The sequence below is a fragment of the Ranitomeya imitator genome, chromosome 5 (assembly GCF_032444005.1).
Source record: "Ranitomeya imitator isolate aRanImi1 chromosome 5, aRanImi1.pri, whole genome shotgun sequence".
NCBI lineage: Eukaryota > Metazoa > Chordata > Amphibia > Anura > Dendrobatidae > Ranitomeya > Ranitomeya imitator.
This window is the reverse complement of record NC_091286.1, coordinates 166,906,787-166,931,381: the sequence shown is the minus strand read 5'-3', so window position 1 is coordinate 166,931,381 and position 24,595 is coordinate 166,906,787. Positions and strand designations below refer to the sequence as shown.

General features: G+C 47.7%; 1 protein-coding gene across 2 annotated transcripts in view; it reads right to left on the bottom strand.

The window, feature by feature from the left end:
• The window catches only part of TBP (TATA-box binding protein), a 70,748-nt gene that overhangs the window by 42,753 nt on the left and 3,400 nt on the right, over window positions 1–24,595 (bottom strand). Inside the window, exons 2-3 of one of the 2 annotated variants that reach the window (XM_069769293.1) lie at window positions 23,330–23,386; window positions 7,435–7,590 (exon numbers count right to left, since the gene is read on the bottom strand). In XM_069769293.1, the coding sequence (XP_069625394.1) occupies window positions 7,435–7,485 (51 nt within the window). In that variant the 5' untranslated portion in view covers window positions 7,486–7,590; window positions 23,330–23,386. The remainder of the gene's footprint in view (window positions 1–7,434; window positions 7,591–23,329; window positions 23,387–24,595) is intronic. The other variant, XM_069769292.1, reaches the window with a different exon arrangement.

The following is a 24,595-nucleotide window of genomic DNA, read 5'->3' as shown; positions in this document are numbered from 1 at the left end:
CCCCCTGCTGGCACACACATGATAAAATAACACACTTAACTCACCTTCTGATGATGGCTCCGTGCTCCCAGTTCTCCCTTGGCTCTTCCAGTGTCTGTGCCGACATCCGATCATGTGATCAGCACAGCACAGTGATGTCATCACTGTGTGCCCAGGTCACATGATCTGATGCCTGTGAAACAGGAAGTGCAACCGAGGAGCTGGGAGCACGGAGACATCATCAGAAGGTGAGTTAAGTGTGTTATTTTATCATGTGTGTGCCTTCAGGGGGGCATGTAGTGACTGGGGGGGCCATATATGTGCCAGCAGTGGGGCATATATAGAGAGAGGGGGGCCATGTGCGTGCCCAGCAGAGGGGCTTATAGTGACGGGGGGCCATATCCAGGATGAGATGGGGGCAGTGTGCCAGCAGCACAGGGGGGGGGGGGGCAGTTTGCCAGAATGGGGGTTATATAGATTCCAGGATGAGGGGCATATATGATTTGTAAGATGGACACTGGCATTATAAGACTGACCACCATTTAACATAAAATTATTTTTTTCTCTTTTTCTTCACCAAATTTGGGGATGCGTCTTCTAAAGCTAAAAATATATATATATCAAGAGAATGATATATCTCTTGAAGCTCATCAAGAGAATGCCAAGAGTGTGCAAAGCAGTTATCAAAACAAAAAGGTGGCTACTTTGAAGAACCTAGAATATAAGACATAACAAAAAAAGTGTGAAACAACTGAAATTAAGTATATAATTCCACATGTGTTATTTCATAGTTTTGATGCCTTCAGTGTCAATTTACAATATATATATATTTTTGGGCTGAAAGTGCCCCTCTTGGCTTATACTCGAGTCAAGGTGGGTGGCAGGGTCGGCGGGTGAGGGGGTGAGGGCGCTGAGGCATACTTACCTGCTTCCAGCGATCCTGACGCTCCCCGCCTGTCACACGGTCTTCGGTGCTGCAGTTCTTCCACTGTTCAGCGGTCACGTGGGACCGCTTATTAGAGAAATGAATATGCGGCTCCACCTCCCATAGGGGTGGAGCCACAGTCATTTCTCTAATCAGCGGTAACGGTGACCGCTGAACAGTGGAAGAACTGCAGCACCGAAGACCAGCTGTCCGGGAGAAGGAGTCGGACGCCGGGACCAGGTAAGTATCGCATATTTACCTGTCCCCGTTCCAGCCGCCGGGCGCCGCTCCATCTTCCCGGCGTCTATCCGCTCTGACTGTGCAGGTCAGAGGGCGCGATGACGCATATAGTGTGCGCGGCGCCCTCTGCCTGATCAGTCAGAGCGGAGAGACGCCGGGACCGGACGCTGGGAGCTGCAAGCAAGAGAGGAGAGTATAGCTTTTTTTTTTTTTACTGCAGCAGCAGCGGCGGCAGAGATTTATGTGGAGCATCTATGGGGAAATATGAACGGTGCAGAGCACTATATGGCAGAGCTATGGGACAAAAATGAACGGTGCAGAGCACTATATGGCACAGCTATGGGGAAATATGAACGGTGCAGAGCACTATATGGCACAGCTATGGGGATATATGAACGGTGCAGAGCACTATATGGCACAGCTATGGGGAAATATGAACGGTGCAGAGCACTATATGGGGCACAGCTATGGGGAAATATGAACTGTGCAGAGCACTATATGGCACAGCTATGGGGAAATAATGAACGGTGCAGAGCACTATATGGCACAGCTATGGGGAAATATGAACGGTGCAGAGCACTATATGGCACAGCTATGGGGAAATATGAACGGTGCAGAACACTATATGGCACAGCTATGGGGAAATATGAACAGTGCAGAGCACTATATGGGGCACAGCTATGGGGAAATATGAACGGTGCAGAGCACTATATGGCACAGCTATGGGGAAATAATGAACGGTGCAGAGCACTATATGGCACAGCTATGGGGCAATAATGAACGGTGCAGAGCACTATATGGCACAGATATGGGGCAATAATGAACGGTGCAGAGCACTATATGGGGCACAGCTATGGGGAAATAATTAACATGCAGAGCACTATATGGCACAGCTATGGGAAAATAATGAACGGTGCAGAGCACTATATGGCAGCTATGGGGAAATATTGATCTATTTTTATTTTTGAAATTCACCAGTAAATGCTGCATTTCCACCCTAGGCTTATACTCGAGTCAATAAGTTTTCCCAGTTTTTTGTGGCAAAATTAGGGGGGGGGGGGTCGGCTTATACTCGGGTCAGCTTATACTCTAGTATATACGGTATAATATATATATATATATATCTATCTATCTATAATATAACGCTGGGAGCGTCACTCTGTCCGAAGCCTCTATAGACTGCGCAAGCGCAAGCGCCGGCGCAGTCTGGGCCTCACAGAGCGACGCTCCCGGGAGATCGCGGTATGCGTAAGCACTGAACGCATACCGCGATCTCCACCGGAGAGTCAGGGACCGCCAGGAGGGAGGGTAAGTATACTCACCTTTCCCGGTTCCAGCGCTGCTTGCGGCTCCGTCTCCCGGCTCCTCTGCTCCCGGCTCCGGAGGGCGCGGACTGCGCAGGCGCAGATTCCTGCTGCCGGAATCGGCGCCTGCGCAGTCCGCGCTTTCCGGCGCCATTTTCTTGAAGACACACTCCGGCTCCACTGCAGGTGTGTCTTCAAGAAAATGGCGCCGGAAAGCGCGGACTGCGCAGGCGCCGATTCCTGCTGCCGGAATCGGCGCCTGCGCAGTCCCCGCTTTCCGGCGCCATTTTCTTGAAGACATACCTGCAGTGGAGCCGGACGATAGGTGAGTATGGTATTTTTTTTTTTTTTTTTTTATATGGCAGCAGCATTCGGGGGCATACACACTGGAGCGGGGGGCATATAATACAATGGTGGCGCAGGATGGGAGCAGCACATGACAGAACGGGCGCAGGATGGCAGCAGCACATGACAGAACGGGCGCAGGATGGCCGCAGCACATGACAGAACGGGCGCAGGATGGCCGCAGCACATGACAGAACGGGCGCAGGATGGCCGCAGCACATGACAGAACGGGCGCAGGATGGCCGCAGCACATGACAACGGGCGCAGGATGGCAGCAGCACATGACAGAACGGGCGCAGGATGGCAGCAGCACATGACAGAACGGGCGCAGGATGGCAGCAGCACATGACAGAACGGGCGCAGGATGGCAGCAGCACATGACAGAACGGGCGCAGGATGGCAGCAGCACATGTCAGAACGGGCGCAGGATGGCAGCAGCACATGTCAGAACGGGCGCAGGATGGCAGCAGCACATGACAGAACGGGCGCAGGATGGCAGCAGCACATGACAGAACGGGCGCAGGATGGCAGCAGCACATGACAGAACGGGCGCAGGATGGCAGCAGCACATGACAGAACGGGCGCAGGATGGCCGCAACACATGACAGAACGGGCGCAGGATGGCAGCAGCACATGACAGAACGGGCGCAGGATGGCCGCAGCACATGACAGAACGGGCGCAGGATGGCAGCAGCACATGACAGAACAGGCGAAGGATGGCAGCAGCACATGACAGAACGGGCGCAGGATGGCAGCAGCACATGACAGAACGGGCGCAGGATGGCAGCAGCACATGACAGAACGGGCGCAGGATGGCAGCAGCACATGACAGAACGGGCGCAGGATGGCAGCAGCACATGACAGAACGGGCGCAGGATGGCAGCAGCACATGACAGAACGGGCGCAGGATGGCAGCAGCACATGACAGAACGGGCGCAGGATGGCAGCAGCACATGACAGAACGGGCGCAGGATGGCAGCAGCACATGACAGAACGGGCGCAGGATGGCAGCAGCACATGACACAACGGGCGCAGGATGGCAGCAGCACATGACACAACGGGCGCAGGATGGCAGCAGCACATGACAGAACGGGCGCAGGATGGGAGCAGCACATGACAGAACGGGGACGCAGGATGGCAGCAGCACATGACAGAACGGGCGCAGGATGGCAGCAGCACATGACAGAACGGGCGCAGGATGGCAGCAGCACATGACAACGGGCGCAGGATGGCAGCAGCACATGACAGAACGGGCGCAGGATGGGAGCAGCACATGACAGAACGGGGACGCAGGATGGGAGCAGCAAATGACAGAACGGGCGCAGGATGGGAGCAGCAAATGACAGGATGGGAGCAGCACATGACAGAACGGGGGCGCAGGATGGGAGCAGCACATGACAGGATGGGGGCGCAGGATGGAGCAGCACATACCAGGATGGAGACCATATACCAATATAAATGCTCGCCACCCGGGCGTAGAACGGGTTCAATAGCTAATATATATATATATATATATATATATATATATATATATATATATATATATATATATATATATATATATATATATATATATATAGTAGCATGGCTAACGGGTGTGTGGTCGACGGGAGGTATGTGTCACATAGGTACCTTGTCGCTGTAATGTAGCCCGGAATATTTCTTTGTTTTACATAACCATATATTTTTCAGGACCTGTGGTGATGTCAGACCACATGGCTAATCATGTGATAGATTACTGGGTGTGGTTAGTCTTATATAAGACAGGCTAATGCTTAACACAGTAGATATGTGAGGAGGTGAAACCCTCCTGAGTGTGTCAAGGCTCCAGGACTGGGCCGGAAGGACTGGACATTTGTTTTTCTTTCCTGAGCCAAAGGCTATTTGTTTTCTGTTATTTCGCCACGTGGTTTATGATGCAATAAACCCTATGAACTTTTCAAGAAACGTGCCTCCTGAGTCTCAGACGTCGCACCCGAGTGAGTGAAATCCCTACAATCAATATACATACACACAGTACAGACCAAAAGACCTCATTTACAGATTTTTCTGTATTTTCATGACTATGAAAATTTTACATTCCCACTGAAGGCATCAAAACTATGAATTAACACATGTGGAATTATATACTTAACAAAAAAGTGTGAAACAGCTGAAATTATGTCTTATATTCTAGGTTCTTCAAAGTAGCCACCTTTTGTTTTGATAACTGCTTTGCACACTCTTGGCATTCTCTTGATGAGCTTCAAGAGGTAGTCACCGGAAATGGTCTTCCAACAATCTTGAAGGAGTTCCCAGAGATGCTTAGCACTTGTTGGCCTTTTGCCTTCACATTGCGGTCCAGCTCAGCCCAAACCATCTCGATTGGGTTCAGGTCTGGTGACTGTGGAGGCCAGGTCATCTGGCGTAGCACCCAATCACTCTCCTTCTTGGTCAAATAGCCCTTACACAGCCTGGAGGTGTGTTTGGGGTCATTGTCCTGTTGAAAAATAAATGATGGTCCAACTAAACGCAAACCGGATGGAATAGCATGCCGCTGCAAGATGCTGAGGTAGCCATGCTGGTTCAGTATGCCTTCAATTTTGAATAAATCCCCAACAGTGTCACCAGCAAAGCACCATCACACCTCCTCCTCCATGCTTCACGGTGGGAACCAGGCATGTAGAGTCCATCCGTTCACCTTTTCTGCATCACACAGACACGGTGGTTGGAACCAAAGATTTCAAATTTACGCTCATCAGACCAAAGCACAGATTTCCACTGGTCTAATGTCCATTCCTTGTGTTCTTTAGCCCAAACAAGTCTCTTCTGCTTCTTGCCTGTCCTTAGCAGTGGTTTCCTAGCAGCTATTTTACCACGAAGGCCTGCTGCACAAAGTCTCCTCTTAACAGTTGTGGTAGAGATGTGTCTGCTGCTAGAACTCTGTGTGGCATTGACCTGGTCTCTAATCTGAGCTGCTGTTAACCTGCGATTTCTGAGGCTGGTGACTCGGATAAACTTATCCTCAGAAGCAGAGGTGACTCTTGGTCTTCCTTTCCTGGGGCTGTCCTCATGTGAGCCAGTTTCTTTGTAGCGCTTGAGGGTTTTTGCCACTGCACTTGGGGACACTTTCAAAGTTTTCCCAATTTTTCGGACTCACTGACCTTCATTTCTTAAAGTAATGATGGCCACTCATTTTTCTTTACTTAGAATTTGTATTGTGGCAAGAAAAAGGAAGCTAACAGTTTATTCAGTAGGACAATCAGCTGTGTATCCACCAGACTTCTGCTCAACACAACTGATGGTCCCATTTATAAGGCAAGAAATCCCACTTAATAAACCTGACAGGGCACACCTGTGAAGTGAAAACCATTTCTGGTGACTACCTCTTGAAGCTCATCAAGAGAGTGTGCAAAGCAGTCATCAAAGCAAAAGGTGGCTACTTTGAAGAACCTAGAATATAAGACATATTTTCAGTTGTTTCACACTTTTTTGTTAAGTGTATAATTCCACGTGTTAATTCATAGTTTTGATGCTTCAGTGTGAATTAACAATTTTCATAGTCATGAAAATACCGAAAAATCTTTAAATAAGAAGGTGTGTCCAAACTTTTGGTATGTATGTATGTATGTATGTATGTATGTATGTATGTATGTATGTATGTATGTATGTATGTGTGTGTGTATGTATGTATGTATGTATATAATATTCAGTATGTAAAATAGACGGCAGGTCACTGAAGATTACTGTTATAAGCAATACAGATGCATACCTAATCAGAGCACCACAAAGACCCACCAAACAGGCTGCCCCGAAGGACGAAAATCTCTGACTGAAAATAAAGGTTAAACAACAACAGATTTCATCAACCAAGGCATCATTGTAATCAATATAACGGCGCCGACCTGACACTGTCTGTAGGTTACGGTGCACAATCCTGCTCACAGGTTCCCTTTAAGGGAGCCACCAGATTTGTTTACAACCCCTATACAGATGGTAGGGAATGAACAAGAAGGGTAACATCTCAATAGGTTAACAATGTACAAAGGCAAAATTGAGAATACATGAAGGAGAGCAATAAACGAAATCATGGCATGATCCTAAAAGGCCTAAAGAGGTCAAGCCCCAGTAGAAGGAACTACCGGCTCAGGTGAATGCCTATCAGGAAGTGCGTCACAGCTGGGGAGCGCGTTACTACTGGGTATGTTAAAATTCTGGTAACCATGGCGTGTGCCAGTCCAGAAACGTGGGATTTGTAGTATTCGCATGCTGTTGCACCCCAGATGTAGTAAACATTTTGTATTTTATTAAAGGCTAATTAAAAATTGGATTGTGGGCCACATTAAGCCCACGGGTCCGAGTTTGACATGTATATACTATGACACTCACAATGAGATTTTGCGCTCAGGTTTGTGTTGAAGCTCTTCACATACAGCAGAGGTGGGTGTTAGACAAGATATACTAGGGATGAACCTAAAGGGTGGAGCTCATGTTCTCCAGGTAACAGGAGATATATGGAGGCAGTAATACACTTCTAGAGACGGTATCACTTTCTTTTCATCAAAAGTCCTGGGATGTCTGGTGGAATGGCAAATTACCAATGTGAACAACCAAAGCATGTGTTTACTTTTCTTATGAAATGGGTTAGAATAGATTACTCACCTGGGGAGATGCCAGTCCCTGAAAAGGGGGCAAACTATTGTTCTGATCCATCTTCTTCGAGTTTAGTTCAATGAATCTGGTCCTTGGAGAACAGGTTTTATTTTCACGTTTCCAGGCTATCAGGTTTCATTGAATCATCTTGACTTCTCACCCAACCTGCAACAGGATGACGACAAAAATAAATCACAAATATATAATATGCTCATATACAACCATGGCAGATAACTAGTGCGTGGAGAATAAATCACCAATGCCTTTAAACGAGGAGACGTTCGTTCCCAGACAAAAGTTTGATGCATAGACTGGCCATAATCCTCCTGATCCAAACCTGTAGGCTTATATGGTGCTGTGGCGATCAGGTCTAGAGACCTGAAACCGGTCTGTGAACTGTGGTCGTTCTCAGACAGGAACACACGGATGTGCGAATCTCGTCTACAAGTAATCAAAACTGCAGCAATTATTATTCTCAGTTTTCAATAAAGCCTCTGATTCTTGGTATGGTGAACAGTTCGTCCTTACACCAACGTCTCACGCTTGTGCAACCATAAAATATTAATATGTGGTCATTATTCTGGATATTGACATCCAGGTGGCACATAGAAAAGTTCAAAGAGTTGTACAGATTAAAGTCTAAAAGGAGACTAATGGATCTCTACCTCGCTGACATGTTCACCAGGGTGAAGCGAGCATAGCACAATACAAAGCATTACATTTATGTCTAGAATGCTACGGTTTTAGCCTAAAGCTACCGTCACACTCAGCAACTTTGCAAAGAGAACGACAACAATCCGTGACGTTGCAGCGTCCTGGGTAGCGATCTCGTTGTGTTTGACACGCAGCAGCGATCTGGATCCCGCTGTGCCATCGCTGGTCGGAGCTAGAAGGCCAGAACTTTATTTCGTCGCCAGGTCAGCGTGTATCGTCATGTTTGACATCAAAAGCAACGACGCCAGCAACGAGCATAGGGCCCCTAGATGTGTGTCGGATCAGTACACTCCGGCTGTTTGACATGGAGCTAACAACCAGCGAGAACAAGAAGTGAGTCGCCGTTACGTCACTGGATCGCTCCTGCATCGTTCTGGAGTTGCTGTGTTTGACGTCTCTACAGCGACCTAAACAGCGACGATCCAGCACTCTAGTTTAGGTCAGCTCGTTGTCTAGATCGCTGCAGCGTCGCTGAGTGTGACGGTACCTTTACTGAAAAATGTGCCTTTACCAACCACTTAGGGGACACCAAGTTTAGTACATCTGAAATATGAGCTCCGACTATTTAGACAAGACATGACAAAGAAATCATTAGATGATGATGATGATGATGATATTTGACCATCAACTCACAAGATTTTGAAGATCCTTTCACATCCACACAAAGATCCAAAGGGTCAGTTTTAGAGCTTTGATTCAGTACGATGTTTTCATGTCACGTCCCTCGCCCTCAGCTTCCCGCACTGACTGTGTGATCGCCGGCCGTAAAGCAGATGTGCTTTACGGCCGGCGCTCACAGTCAGTGCGGGAAGCTGACGGCAGGGGACATGACAGACACCGGAATGTAAGTATGTAGTGTTTTGGTTTTTTTTACCTTTATAATGGTAACCAGGGTCAACATCGGGTTACTACGCGTGGCCCTGCTCTTAGTAACCCGATGTTTACCGTGGTTACCCGGGGACTCATCGCTGGATCGGCGTCACACACGCCGATACAGAGATGACAGCGGGTGACCTGACGACAAAATAAAGTTCTGGCCTTCTAGCTCCGACCAGCGATGTCACAGCAGGATCCTGATCACTGCTGCGTGTCGAACACAACGAGATCACTATCCAGGACGCTGCAACGTCACGGATCGCTATCGTTATCGTTCAAAAGTTGCTCAGTGTGATGGTACCTCAAGTCTGCATTTCAAAACGTCAATACTTCCCTTCCGAGCCTCGACGTGTGCCCAAACGGTCCCCCCCCACATATGGGGTACCAGCGTACTCAGGACAAACTGGACAACAACTTTTGGGGTCCAATTTCTCCTGTTACCCCTGTGAAAATAAAAATTGCGGGCTAAAAATAATTTGAGGAAAAAAAATGATTTTTATTCTCATGGCTCTGCGTTATAAACTTCTGTGAAGCACTTTGGGGGTTCAAAGTGCTCACTATGCATCTAGATAAGTTCACTGGGGGGGGGGGTCTAGTTTCCAAAATGGGGTCACTTGAGGGGGAGCACAATGGGGTCACTTGTTTAGGCACACATGGTCTCCAAACGCGATATGGTGACTGCTAACGATTGGAGCTACTTTTCCATTCAAAAAGTCAAATGGCGCTCTTTCCTTTCTGAGCCTTGCCATGCGCTTAAACAGTGGTTTACCCCCACATGAGGTATCGGAGTACTCAGAACAAACTGGCCAATAAATTTCATGATCCATTTTATTCTGTTGCCCATGTGAAAATAAAATAATTGAGGCTAAAAGAAAACTTTTGTGAATGAAAAAAAAAGTACTTTTTCATTTTTACAGATCAATTTGTGAAGCACCTGGGGGTTCAAAGTACTCACTATGCATCTAGATAAGTTCCTTGGGGGGGGTCTAGTTTCCAAAATGGGGTCACTTGTGGGGGAGCTCCAATGTTTAGGCACACAGAGGCTCTCGAAATGCGACATGGTGTCTGCTAACGATTTGAGCTACTTTTCCATTCAAAAAGTCAAATGGCGCTCCTTCCCTTCTGAGCCTTGCCGTGTGCCCAAACAGTGGTTTACTCCCACATATGAGGTTTCAGCGTACTCAGAACAAATTGGACAACAACTCTTGGGGTCCACTTTCTCCATTTACCCTTGGGAAAATAACAAAATTGTTGCTAAAAGATCATTTTTGTGACCAAAAGTTAAATGTTCATTTTTTCCTTCCACATTGCTTTAGCTTTTGTGAAGCACCTGAAGGGGTAATAAACTTCTTGAATGTGGTTTTGAACACCTTAAGGGGTGCAGTTTTTAGAATGGTGTTACTTTTGGGTATTTTCAGCCATATAGACCCCTCAAACTGACTTCAAATGTGATGTGGTCCTTAAAAAAAATGGTTTTGTAAATTTTGTTGTAAAAATGAGAAATCACTGGTCAACTTTTAACCCTTATAACTTCCTAACAAAACAAAAAAATTGGTTTCAAAATTGTGCTCATGTAAAGTAGACATATGAAAAATGTTATTTATTAACTATTTTGTGTCACATAACTCTCTGGTTTAGCAGAATAAAAATTGCAAAATTTTCGCCAAATTTCCAATTTTTTCACAAACGCAAAAATTATCGACCTAAATTTACCACTAACATGAAGCCCAATATGTCACGAAAAAACATTCTCAGAATCGCTAGGATCCGTTGAAGCGCTCCCGAGTTATAACCTCATAAATGGACACTGGTCAGAATTGCAAAAAATGGCCAGGTCATTGAGGTCAAAATAGGCTGGGTCATGAAGGGGTTAAAGGGAACCTGTTACCCCCAAAAGGTAAGCCAAGCCCACCGGTATCAGGGGCTTATCTACAGCTTTCTGTAATGCTTTAGATAAGCCCCGATGTATCCTGAAAGATGAGAAAGTAGGAATTAGTCCTACCGGTAATGGTGTTTCCAGGAGTCCATCATGACAGCACCACCAGGAGGTTGTCCTTCATATCCTTAGGGATAGGGACAGGAACACAGAAGAGGTAAATAGCCCCTCCCCACCTCCACCATTCAGTGATTTTCCCAAGTACCACATCAGGATGGATGCAACGCTATTTTATTGAACTTCCTCTCTACACATGTTTACATCACATATCAGACAGGAAACTCAAGGGAGGGTATATAAGGGGTGCTGTCATGATGGACTCCTGGAAACACTATTACCGGTAGGACTAATTCCTCTTTCCAGGACGTCCCTCCTGACAGCACCACCAGGAGAAACACCAAATAACTCCTTATTTTAGGGTGGGATTACAGCTTGGAGGACTTTTCTCCCAAACGTAGTTTGTTGGTTTGGTATGAAACCAACTTATAATGCTTACAAAAGGTACCGTATATACTCGAGTATAAGCCGACCCCCCTAATTTTGCCACAAAAAACTGGGAAAACTTAATGACTCGAGTATAAGCCTAGGGTGGAAAATGCAGCAGCTACCGGTAAATTTCAAAAGTAAAAATAGATACCAATAAAAGTTAAATTAATTGAGACATCAGTAGGTTAAGTGTTTTTGAATATCCATATTGAATCAGGAGCCCCATATAATGCTCCATTAAGTTTGATGGGCCCCATTAGATGCTCCATATTAAAATATGCCCCATATAATCCTGCATAAAGGGTAATAAGGGCCCCATAAGATGCTCCATAGAGATATTTGCCCTATATAGTGCTGCACAAGTGTTATAGCCCCATACAGATGCTCCGCACAGCCACTTGCCCCATATAGTGCTGCACAATCGTTATGGCCCCATACATATGCTCCATACAGTCACTTCCCCTTATAGTACTGCACAATTGTTATGGCCCCATAAGATGCTCCACACAGCCACTTGCCCCATATAGTGCTGCACAATCGTTATGGCCCCATAAGATGCTCCGCACAGCCACTTGCCCCATATAGTGCTGCACAATCGTTATGGCCCCATAAGATGCTCCGCACAGCCACTTGCCCCATTTGCTTTTGCTGCCATAAAAAAAATAAAAAAAAAAAAAATAAAAAAAATCACATATTCACCTCTCCGTCGCTCAGGACCCCGGCACTTTTACCTGCTCCTCGTGCGGCTCCGTCTTCGGCACTGACGTTCAGCAGAGGGCGCGCACTGACTACGTCACCGCACCTTCTGACCTGAGCGTCACTGCCAGAGGACACTGAAGACGGAGCCGCACCAGAACGAGGAGCAGGTAAATATCGCGCAGCGCTGCGCTCCCCTCCCCGTATACTTACCTGCTCCTGTCACTGTGTCCCTGCTTCTTCCACCGCTGCATCTTCTTCCTGTATTGAGCGGTCACCGTTATCGCTCATACAGTAATGAATATGCGGCTCCACCTCTATGGGAGGTGGAGCTGCATATTCATTTCTGTAATGAGCGGTACCATGTGACCGCTCAATACAGGAAGAAGCTGCAGCGCTGGAAGAAGCAGGGACGTCCAGGGACCGCGCCGGGAGTAGGTAAGTATAATTACACAGCCCCCGCTCCCCCTCCCCTGCCGACCCCCGGGTATGACTCGAGTATAAGCCGAGAGGGGAACTTTCAGGCCCAAAAAAATGGGCTGAAAATCTCGGCTTATACTCGAGTATATACGGTATTTGACCTAGCCCAAGTTGCGGCTCTGCAGATCTGGTCCATAGAAGCCCCGGAACTTTCTGCCCATGAAGCTGAGATTGCTCTGTGCTGAGGTTTTCTGGTGGGGATTTCCCCGCCAAGATATAGGCCGCACTAATAGTTGACTTAATCCATCTAGCTAGTGTAGCTCTGGACGCCTTCTTCCCCTCGTTTCTTCAAGTCATCTGGATGAAGAGGTTAAGGTACCGTCACACATAACGATATCGTTAACGATATCGTTGCTTTTTGTGACGTAGCAACGATATCGTTAACGAAATCGTTATGTGTGACAGCGACCAACGATCAGGCCCCTGCTGGGAGATCGTTGGTCGCTGGGGAAAGTCCAGCACTTTATTTTGTCGCTGGATCTCCCGCTGGAGAAGGTCCTGTATATCGTTTAGAAGTCTCTGGTGAACTGTCGGAGACTGGGTTTGAGTCAGACAAAATCTCTTGGGAGGTAACTGGCTGAATTATATTCTGTATCCCTGTTCTATCGTGCTTAGGATCCATGAATTCTGAGTAATATCTCGCCAGCCCTGTAAAATGTATTGGAGTCTTCCACCCACTGTCCTGGCGTCATTGTCTGTTGGATCTTGGCTTCTGATCCTGGAAGGTACCTCTACCTCTACCCCCTTTCGGGTAGCTCAATTGGCCACCTTTCCCTTTATAGTCCTGTCTGGGATGGGAACAAGTCCTACGAGAGGGCGGCGTACTCTTTGGTTTCTCCTTAGAAAAGCCTTTCTTCTTGTCTGCTGCTTTTTCAAGCAGTTCGTCCAATACAGGTCCGAATACATGAAGGCCGGAGAAGGGTATTGGAACAGAGTTTGTTCTTCGATTGTGTATCCCCGGACCATGACCTAAGCCATAGAGCCTGCCTTGCTGCATTAGATAAGGCATTGTTCCTTGCTGCGAAACGAACGGATTCTGCCGAGGCGTCAGCCATAAAATCCGTCGCCATCTTCAGCAATGGTAACAACTTTTGGATCTCCTCTCTAGGGATTTTATTGTTAATCTGGTCTTCTAGTTTCTCTACCCATAAAGAAATTGATCTGGCCACTGAGGTAGCCGCAATATTAGCCTTCATGATGGCTGACGATGCCTCCCAGGCCTTTTTAAGGAGATCTTCTGATCTTTTGTCCATAGGGTCGTTGAGACCAGACAAATCTTCGAACGGTATAGCGGTCTTCTTAGAGACCTTAGCCACTGGTATATCCACTTTTGGCATGGATTCCCATACTTTGGTCTCATCTGGGTCAAATGGAAGACAGTGTTTAAAATCTCTTGGGACTATGAGTTTCTTCCCCACGTCCTCTCACGCTTCCAGAATCATCTCCGTTATGTGGTGATTTACTGGGAATACTCTGTTCCTGCGAGCTCTAAGCCCGCCAAACATTTCATCTTCAACAGTTAGAGGTTCTGTGGCTTCTTCCACCTTCATGGTGTTTCTGACAGCCTGCAGGAGTATGTCCGTGTTTTCGGAAGAGAACCGATACCTTTTCCTCTCTTCTGGGAACACAGTTGACGGATCTTCGCCTTCTGCAGAGTTTCAAATAGAGTAAGTTGAGACCTCTCCTTCTGAGCTAATATCCTGCTCCCACCTGGGTCTTTTAGGGCGGGGGGATTCAGCTGGCATCAGAGATGATACCGTAGTCTGTACCTCTTCTCTGATCATAGTTCTAATGCTGTCTAGAAAGGAGGTCTGCTCTTCTTTAAGTAGTCCCGATATACAGCCGTCACATAGTTTTTTTTAGAATGTCCTTCTGGCGGTCTGCTTGAGCATAAGGGACATCTAACAGTATTGCGCTTAGTCACCGCTTCTGTACACTTGGGAGCTTCTTTATCCTGCAATAGACATATAAGAGGGCCCTGTCGATTGTATCCAACTAGTCCTAATAAACCTCACTATGCATCACTTACATGTTCAGGGGCGAGCTCTGAGGACTGCACGTCTTGACGATTAGCACCCTCCATGACTACTGGGTCAAATGTGCTGTCAACTTTCCGTGTCTAAATAGTCTGCCTTACCTGTCTTCAAATCATCTGACCAGTCCTCCTTCCGAGCTCAGCTGCTGCAGTTTTCCGGTGATTGAAGGTCCCAGCAGTACTGTGCATGCGTCCTCTGGAACGCACGCAGACCGGCCTGGGACTCTGTATTTTCGGTGTGTCCCGGGCTCTCCCCTTCATTCCAGCGCCTTATCCGGGCTCCAGATGCCAGAAACCCCAGCAACGCTTGATCCGGCTGGCCACGCCCCCGAAAGTGATTCCCCAGCGCGCCCTCTCCGATGCAAGCGCAGGAAGTCCTGGGAGATGCCGCCGGAGCCGGAAGTTCAGGGGGACGCTGCCAATCACGGCACACGTGGAGCACAGGCCGGGAACCTGCCGGCACCGCTGCAGTAGCTGCTGTCTCAGAGCCCTTTTTATGAAGGGATGAGGCAGCTGACGGGAGCACATAGCTCTACCTAGATCACGTGAGGGACCTCCGTCAGTCTGCTGCGATCCTGCAGGAGTCCCTCCATCGGGACCCCTGCGGTCCAGAGCCCACTCCAGGAGCAAGGACCGCCTTCGGGAGCCTCTGCTCCCCGACATCCAGGTAATTCTTCTGGAGAACTCTCTCATGCGTCTGTCCCTGATAGGGACAGGAAAAACACTGAAGGGAGGAGGTGGGGAGGGGCTATTTAACCTCTTCTGTGTTCCTGTCCCTATCAAGGATACGAAGGACAACCTCCTGGTGGTGCTGTCAGGAGGTACGTCCTGGAAAAAGAGGTTAGATTATACTCACCCAGGGGCGGTCCCGGTTCAGTTCTGGTCCGATGGGCGTCGCGGTCTGGCCCGGGGCCTCCCATCTTCTTACGATGACGTCCTCTGCTTGTCTTCAGGCTGCGGCTCCGGCGCAGGCATACTTTGCCCTGTTGAGGGCAGAGCAAAGTACTGCAGTGCGCAGGCTCCGGAAAAGGTCAGAGAGGCCCGGCGCCTGCACACTGCAATACTTTGCTCTGCCCTCAACAGGGAAAAGTACGCCTGCACCGGAGTCGCAGCCTTAAGACAAGAAGAGGACGTCATCGTAAGAAGATGGGAGGCCCCGGACCGTGACGCCCATTGGACCAGAACAGAACCGGGATCGCCCCTGGGTGAGTATAATCTAACCTCTTTTTCTCATCTTTCAGGATACATCGGGGGCTTATCTACAGCATTACAGAATGCTGTAGATAAGCCCGTGATGCCGGTGGGCTTAGCTCACCTTCGATTTTGGGGGTGACAGGTTCCCTTTAAACCTCAACGCATCAGCAGTAGAGTTGAGCGAATATGTTCAGGTTCCCTCTTATTCGGCAAAATATAGCGCTTGCTGAATAAGCTGCGTAGGGAACTCTGCTTCCTGGATTGCTCTGGCCGATCAGCTGTTCAACTCTGCAGCTGCATGTGTCGCGGCTGTGTGACTGTCACAGCACATGCATGGAGAGCCTGTTTGTTGGGGTCTCCATGCATGTGTGGTGACAGTGACAGCCGTCGCGCATGCACCTGCGGCACTGGACAGCTGATCAGCCGGCGCGATCCAGGAAGCCGGGAACAGATTCGCTCAACTCTAGTGAGCAGTCGTTTAACATCCTGTTTACATGGGCAGTCCGCAGTAAAGAATGCGCACTGAGCGATCAGTAATATATCACTTTGTAGACCTAGACTTTGCATTGGTTCTCGGCAGTACGAGTCCTGTTTACACAAGAACAATTGTTTTATTTGCATAGTGCAAAAGAGCATTTCACTCGAACTAGCGCTTTGCTTGTGTGCGTTGGTGATCATCAGAATGTTTGCTCTGAAAGATAAATTGTGAAATGAGCATTCTTAAAGGGGATCTGTCAGTAGGATCATCCCTCCTAAGCAGTCTATATGGGCATGTACATCATCGGAAGCTAAATAACATGATTGCTTGAAAGCAATAAGTTACTTATTGGTAACCGCTTTTTTCGGAGGCCCATGACAGCACCAGGAACAGGAAATCTACAGATACAAAAAGGGCGGCACCTCTCCCACGTATCAGTTGGATTACAGATCTTGAGAGAACCTCCATGGTTAATGGTACAAAAAAAAAAAAAAAAAAAAAAAGATATATACAACTTTAACAATCTTCCATATGTGGAAGAAGTGCACACCCATACTTAAGGGAGGGAACGAATGGTGCTGTCATGGGCCTCCGAAAAATGCTGTTACCGGTAAGTAACAATGCTTTATTCGGACTACCATGACAGCAACACAAGAGAATTACAGAGATGTAAAACTAGCTTAGGGAGGGACTACAGCTTGAAGCACCCTTAACCCGAAGGTGAGCTCAGAGGACGCACCCATGACTAGTCTATAATGGTTAAAAAAGGTGCAAGGGGATGACCACTTAGCCGCCTTACATATCTGGTCTATGGAAACTCCAAATCTCTTTGCCCAAGAGGTTGCCATGGCTCGGGCAGAATGAGCCTTAAAGTTCTGTGGAGCCGGATCGCCACCTGCGATGTAAGCTAGAGAGATAACCTCCCTAATCCGTCTTGCTAATGTACAAATTTGAAATCCTAAAACCCTTCCTAGCACCCTGGAAAGATATGAATAAAGCGTCTTTTTTCCAAGGATTAGTGACAGAAAGGTATTCTAAAAGACATATTCTAACATTTAACCCCTTAGTGACAGAGCCAATTTGGTACTTAATGACCAGGCCAATTTTTGCAATTCTGACCACTGTCACTTTATGAGGTTATAACTCTGGAACGCTTCAACGGATCCCGCTGATTCTGAGACTGTTTTTTCGTGACATATTGTACTTCATGTTAGTGGTAACATTTCTTCGATATTACTTGCGATTATTTATGAAAAAAACGGAAATATGGCGAAAACTTTTTAAATTTTGCAATTTTCAAACTTTGTATTTTTATGCCCTTAAATCAGAGAGATATGTCACGAAAAATAGTTAATAAATAACATTTCCCACATGTCTACTTTACATCAGCACAATTTTGGAAACAACATTTTTTTTGGTTAGGGAGTTATAAGGGTTAAAAGTTGACCAGCAATTTCTCATTTTTACAACACCATTTTTTTTTAGGGACCACATCACATTTGAAGTCATTTTGAGGGGTCTATATGATAGAAAATAATGAAGTGTGACACCATTCTAAAAACTACACCCCTCAAGGTTCTCAAAACCACATTCAAGAAGTTTATTAACCCTTTACGTGCTTCACAGGAACTGAAACAATGTGGAAGGAAAAAATGAACATTTAACTTTTTTTTGCAAACATCTTAATTCAGAACCATTTTTTTTATTTTCACAAGTGTAAAAACAGAAATGTAACCATAAATTTTGTTATGCAATTTCTCCTGAATACGCCAATACCCCATATGTGGGGGTAAACCACTGTTAGGGCGCACCGCAGAACTTAGAAGTGAAGGAGCGCCGTTTGACTTTTTCAATGCAGAATTGGCTGGAATTGAGATCGGACGCCATGTCACGTTTAGAGAGCCCCTGATGTGCCTAAACAGTGGAAACTCCCCACAAGTGACCCCATTTTGGAAACTAGACCCCCCATGGAACTTATCTAGATGTGTGGTGAGAACCTTGAATGCCCAAGTGCTTCACAGAAGTTTATAATGCAGAGCCGTGAAAATAAAAAATATTTTTTTTTTCCACAAAAAAGATTTTTTAGCCCCCAAGTTTTTATTTTCACAAGGGTAACAAGAGAAATTGGACCCCAAAAGTTGTTGTCCAATTTGTCCTGAGTATGCTGGTACCCCATATGTGGGGGTAAACCACTGTTTGGGCGCACGGCAGAGCTCGGAAGGAAGGAGCGCCGTTTTGGAATGCAGACTTTGATAGAATGGTCTGCGGGTATTATGTTGCGTTTGCAGAGCCCCTGATGTACCTAACCAGTAGAAACCCTCCACAAGTGACCCCATTTTGGAAACTAGACCCCCCAAGGAACTTATCTAGATGTGTGGTGAGAACTTTGAATGCCCAAGTGCTTCACAGAAGTTTAGAATGCAGAGTCGTGAAAATAAAAAATATTTTTTTTTCCACAAAAAAGATATTGTAGCCCCCAAGTTTTTATTTTCACAAGGGTAACAGGAGAAATTGGACTGCAATAGTTGTTGTCCAATTTATCCCGAGTACGCTGATGCCCCATATGTGGGGGTAACCCACTGTTTGGGCACACGGCAGAGCTCAGAAGGGAGGGAGCACCATTTGACTTTTTGAGCGCAAAATTGGCTGTCGTGTTTGGAGACCCCCTGATGTACCTAAACAGTGGAAACCCCCCAATTCTAGCTCCAACCCTAACCCCAACACACCCCTAACCCTAATCCCAACCTGATCCATAATCCTAATCACTAACCCTAACCATAATCACAACCCTTACCCCAAAACAACCCTAATGTCAACCCTAACCATAACCCTAATCAAAACCCTAAATCCAACACACCCCTAATCCTAATCTCAACCCTAACCTCAAACCTAACCCTAATCCCAATACACCCGTAATCACAACCCTAACCTTAACCCTAATCCCAAACCTAACCCTAATCCCAAGCGTAACCCTAATGCCAACCCTAACCCTAATACCAACCCTAATCCAAACCCTAACCCTAATCCCAGCTCTAACCCTAACTTTAGCCCCAACCCTAGCCCTAACTTTAGCCCCAACCCTAACCCTAGCCCTAAGGCTACTTTCACTTGCGTCGTTTGGCATTCCGTCACAATCCGTCGTTTTGGACAAGAAACGGATCCTGCTAATGTGCCCGCAGGATGCGTTTTTTGCCCATAGACTTGTATTGCCGACGTATCGTGACGGATGGCCACACGTCGCGTCCGTCGTGCACTGGATCAGTTGTGTTTTGGCGGAGCGTCGGCACAAAAAAAGTTCAATGAAACGTTTTTTTGTACGTCGCATCCGCCATTTCTGACCGCGCATGCGTGGCCGTAACTCCGCCCCCTCCTCCCCAGGACATAGATTGGGCAGCGGATGCGTTGAAAAACTACAGCTGCTGCCCACGTTGTGCACAATTTTCACAACGTGCGTCGGTATGTCGGGCCGACGCATTGCGACGGCCCCGTACCGACGTAAGTGTGAAAGAAGCCTAACCCTAAATTTAGCCCCAACCCTAACCCTAAATTTAGCCCCAACCCTAGCCCTAACCCTACCCCTAATTTTAGCCCCAACTGCTGTTCTCCTGCCGGCCGGCAGATGGAGACAGATGGCGGGCGCACTGGGCATGCGTCCGCCATGTTCTTCTGCCGGCGGCCAGGAGGAGCAGCAAGAGAATCCAGAGACCTAGGTGAGTATGCTAGGGTCCCCGAATCCCCCTATTTCTCTGTCCTCTGATGTGCGATCACATCAGAGGACAGAGCATTACACTTTACTTTTTTTTTTTTTTGCGGTCGCCGGTAAACAGTTAATTACCGGCGATCGCAAAACAGGGGTTGGTAATACTGACCCCGATCATGCTCTTTGGGGTCTCGGCTACCCCCGGCAGCCGAGACCCCAAAGATTCTCCCGGTGCCGGCCGGCGGGCGCACTGCGCATGCGCCCGCCATTTTGAAGATGGCGGCGCCCACCGGGAGACACGAGGAGCATCGGGGGAGCTAGGTGAGTATTGGGGGGCCACCTGGGACCCCTTTTCTCTGTCCTCCGATGTGCGATCACATCGGAGGACAGAGAAATTAAAAAGAGATTGCGGTTTTTTTTTTTTTTGCGATCGCCGGTAAACGGTTAATTACCGGCGATCGCAAATGCAAGGTGGGTTAAAAACCCCCCGAATCATGTTCTCTGGGGTCTCTGCTACCCTCGGCAGCCGAGACCCCGGAGAAAATCGGCCTCTGGGGGGCGCTATGGACTTTTTCCACAGCGCCGTTAATGAACGGCGCTGTGGTTTAAGTACCCTTAGCGGCCGCCGTTAAAAGGCGTATCGGCGGTCGCTAAGGGGTTAAAGTAATTTTTCCTCCTTTTGGTTAGTGGGATTAGGGAGGAAGGAAGGGACAACTATCACTTGTGTCCTTTAGAAGACTGAGGAAACCTTAGGCAAGTAGGCCGGGTCTGGCCTAAGTACTACCCTGTCATCTAAAATCTGTATGTAAGGGGGGGGGATTCTAGAGAGCGCCTGAATATCGCTTATTTTACGAGCCGATGTGATGGCCACTAAAAATGCTACCTTGAGGGATAGGATTTTAATGGAGGCAGATACCATAGGTTCAAACGGAGGCTCCATCAAAGCCGTAAGGACTAAGTTCAAGTCCCATGGGACACGAAACCCTGTGTATGGGCCTAGATCTGCCAGCCGCTTTATAAATCGGGATATCCAGTAATTTCTTGCAATGTCATAATTAAATAATGCACTAAGGGCCGAAACCAGTACTTTCAGGGTACTAGTAGCCAGACCTAATTCAAGGCCTTTCTGCAAGTTACTATACGAGATATGTTATTCTCCCAGAGAACACCTGAAGACAAATTATCCCTGTTAAGCCACCATTTTAAAGGAGCTTATGGTAGATGGTCATAATGTTATTTTTCCCTGTAGGGACCCCCGCAGAGCCCGATCATAAAATAAAACATCCTTCTGAAGGCCTCTTGTGTGAACCTGAGCCCATTTGATGACCGGAATACAAGACGGTAGGGTCATGGAGGGTCTATTTACTGGCCTGCCTGAGGGTCATGGAGGGTCTATTTACTGCCCACAGAACCTGATGACAGATGTGAATAATTTTTGTCAGTTGGCAGACAACACTTGTTTTTCTGAATCTAAAATGAGACCGAGAAATTGCTGGACCCTCAGGGTTGTAACCGGGATTTTTCAGAGTTTATTAACCAACCCAGGTGTTCTAGAGAGGATATTAGACCTTTTTAACTGGGAAAGACAATGATCTGCCTTATTGCCTAAAATTAAGAAGTCGTCTAGGTATGGGATAATCAAGATGTCTGACTCTCGAAGATGGGCCATAACTTCAGAGATTAGTTTTGTAAAGACCCATGGCGCTGCTGAAAGGCCAAAGGGGAGAGCTTTATACTGGAAATGCCAAACTATGCCATCTATGGAAACAGCTACTCTCAAGAAGGGTTGATAATCTGAGTAAATGGGTACATGATAGAACGCGTCTTAATTCTAAAACCACCATAAAACAGTTTTGAAAAAAACTTTTTTTTATTTCTGAGCCAAATTTTTCCATTTTAAAGGGTTTAGAGACCAGAAATCTATTAAGGGACCGAAGATTAATGATGGACCTATAAGATTTGTCCGGCTTCTGGACCAAGAACAGGGGAGAGTAAAAACCTCTACCCTCAGAAGCAGGAACCTCTACCAGGACCCTTTTTTGGCACAATTTGACAACCTCAGACTCTAAGGCAGACTATTCTATCAGGGAGGAACGGACAGGAGTCATCTTGAAATTATCCCCTGGGGTCGAAAGGAACTCAAGTTTAAGTCCTGTGGACATCAAGCCCTGCACTCAACTGCTGTTGGTGGTAAGAGACCAGGATGGATAAGAGGCTGACAATCTACCTCCCACGGGAACCGCTAGTCACTGGGATGATTTTTTTCCGTTCCTGCGATGAACGCCTGAACATGAAGCCGGTACCTCTCCTTCTTGTCATCCCATTTAGAGCAGTCCCTTGACTGTCTTTTTTGACCGAATCTTCTCCTGCTAAAAGGACGTCGGAAGGAGGACGACGATGGATTGGGAAATCTCTTTTTCTCATCCCTTGCTTTATCCAGCAATTCGTCCAGGACAGAACTAAAGAGGTATTCACCTTCACACGGGATGGCAGAGCTTAGACCTTGCTTGGATATCGCCTGGCCAGCATTTTAACCACAACGCTCTGCATTGGAGAGACCTGCTGCCCTTGCCGCCATCCTGACTGAATCAATTGAGGCATCCGACAAGAAAGCCGCGGTCTCCTGAATTGTTGGAAGGGCTCCCAAAATCGTCTCTCGAGGTGTTTCTTGTTTAAGCTGAGACTCAAGTTGGTCCAGCCAGACCATCATAGATCTGGCTGCGCAAGTGGACGCCACTGCTGGCCTCAGAGATCCAGCTGCCATCTCCCAGGTTCCTTTAAAGAAAACGTCCGCCTTTCTATCTAGGGGATCTTTAAGGGAGCCCATATCCTCAAAGGGCAGGGAAGATTTTTTTGGATGCCTTTGAGATTGCTGCGTCTAGTTTAGGAGCTTTATCCCAGAGATTAACCGCCGGGTCATCAAAGGGGTATCTCCACTTGAGGGCCGCAGGTAAGGAGCCCCTCTTTTCCAGCCTTTTCTATTCGCGGAGAATCAGACCCAGAATCTTCTCATTCAAGGGAAAGGATCTACGTCTCTTTTTGATCTAGACCATTAAACATGACATCCTGTACGGACATTTCAAGTCTGGGTTCTATTATCCCCATTGTGCCCGTGACCGTTTTTACATGTTTATCCACGCGGTCTAGGGGCAGAAAGAAGCGGCCCGAATCCTCTTCAGATGAAGAGGCCGAGAGAGATTATTCAGGTGAAACTTCCTCCCTCCTCAAGTCTACTGACAAGTCTGATTCTGGGAGATCCTTCTGCCTAGAACTTTCTCCATGGGACAGGGATTTTATTGACTCCCTTACCTCTGTCCTGGTAATTTCTTTCAGACTTGAGGTGAAGTTAAGAGTTTCCTCCGCCACCTGAGGGGAAAATTAACAGGAAATAAGGGCGACGTAGGAGCTACGTTGTCTCCCCCTCCCTAAGCCTCATCGTCTGTTGGATACAGGGAGAGTGGGCATAATCTCTTTGGACAAGAGTCTGGTAGGGGGTATCCACAGAGGGCGCATTCCTTATGCCTTGCCTTATCTGTGCACTTCTTCCCCTAAGAATAAAAACATAAGGGTGAGGCTGCATCACTGAGAGAACATTCACGAAGATCACTCACTAGTGTCTGCAGAGATAGGTACCGGAGTATGAGGGGGGAATTTTTCAGTCGATGTCGTTCGCTTGGAAGAAGTCCTGCCGCTGGATTGGTCACTCAGCTGGCCACCTCCATCCCGACTTATCCGTGGGGCCTGAGGCTTGTCTGTAGCTTCCACTGGCTGCAAAGGGTGCAGCTGCTCATCCTCCATTGTGAGGAAAATGGGCCAGAAGCAGGGATCTCTCCGTCTGATGGTCCTATATACCCCCCTCTGGTTCCGGGTCGACAGGTGAATCCGCACCTCTCCCCGGCATTCCCTGCAAGTGCTAATCAGCTCCTAATAGAACTGAATCTGGTGTCTCTGTATGGCGGCCGCCATTTTCCTGGTGCCTGAAACCCCCCGCACATGCGCAGAAGGAACCGAGCGGTGACCCAGAAGTACACGCCGGCACCACCCCCTGGCGGCACTGAACGCGCCAAAGGCCGCTTTGGGACACCCGGAAGAGATCCACACGCACCCCCGCATCAGAAACCACCGCCGCCCAGGACATACAGAGACCCCGCACCGCTGGAACCTCATGGAGCCAGTGTGGATACTTACCTCGGCGCTGGCCACCTCCTAAGACAGCGATCCTCCGGACCCTGTTCCCTGCTGTGCGCCATCGAAGAGCACCATGGCGCTTCCAGGACCCCAGCACCGGTCGAGTTAGGAGACCCCCCCGGATCCTAATCCTGTAGGCATCTGTAGGGATCCATCCCATCAGGAACGGGAAACCAACTGATGCGTGGGAGAGGTGCCGCCCTTTTGTATCTGTAGGTTTCCTGTTCCTGAAGGGCGGATCCCCTCTTGCGTGGTGCTGTCATGGGAGTTCGAATAAATTTGTGATCCATGTTTTTCCATGTAAAAATGTGAATTTCTCTTGAATAAAACATTGGATCGCATCGGACCTACATGCCCATATAGACTGCTCAGGATGGTTGAGCCTAC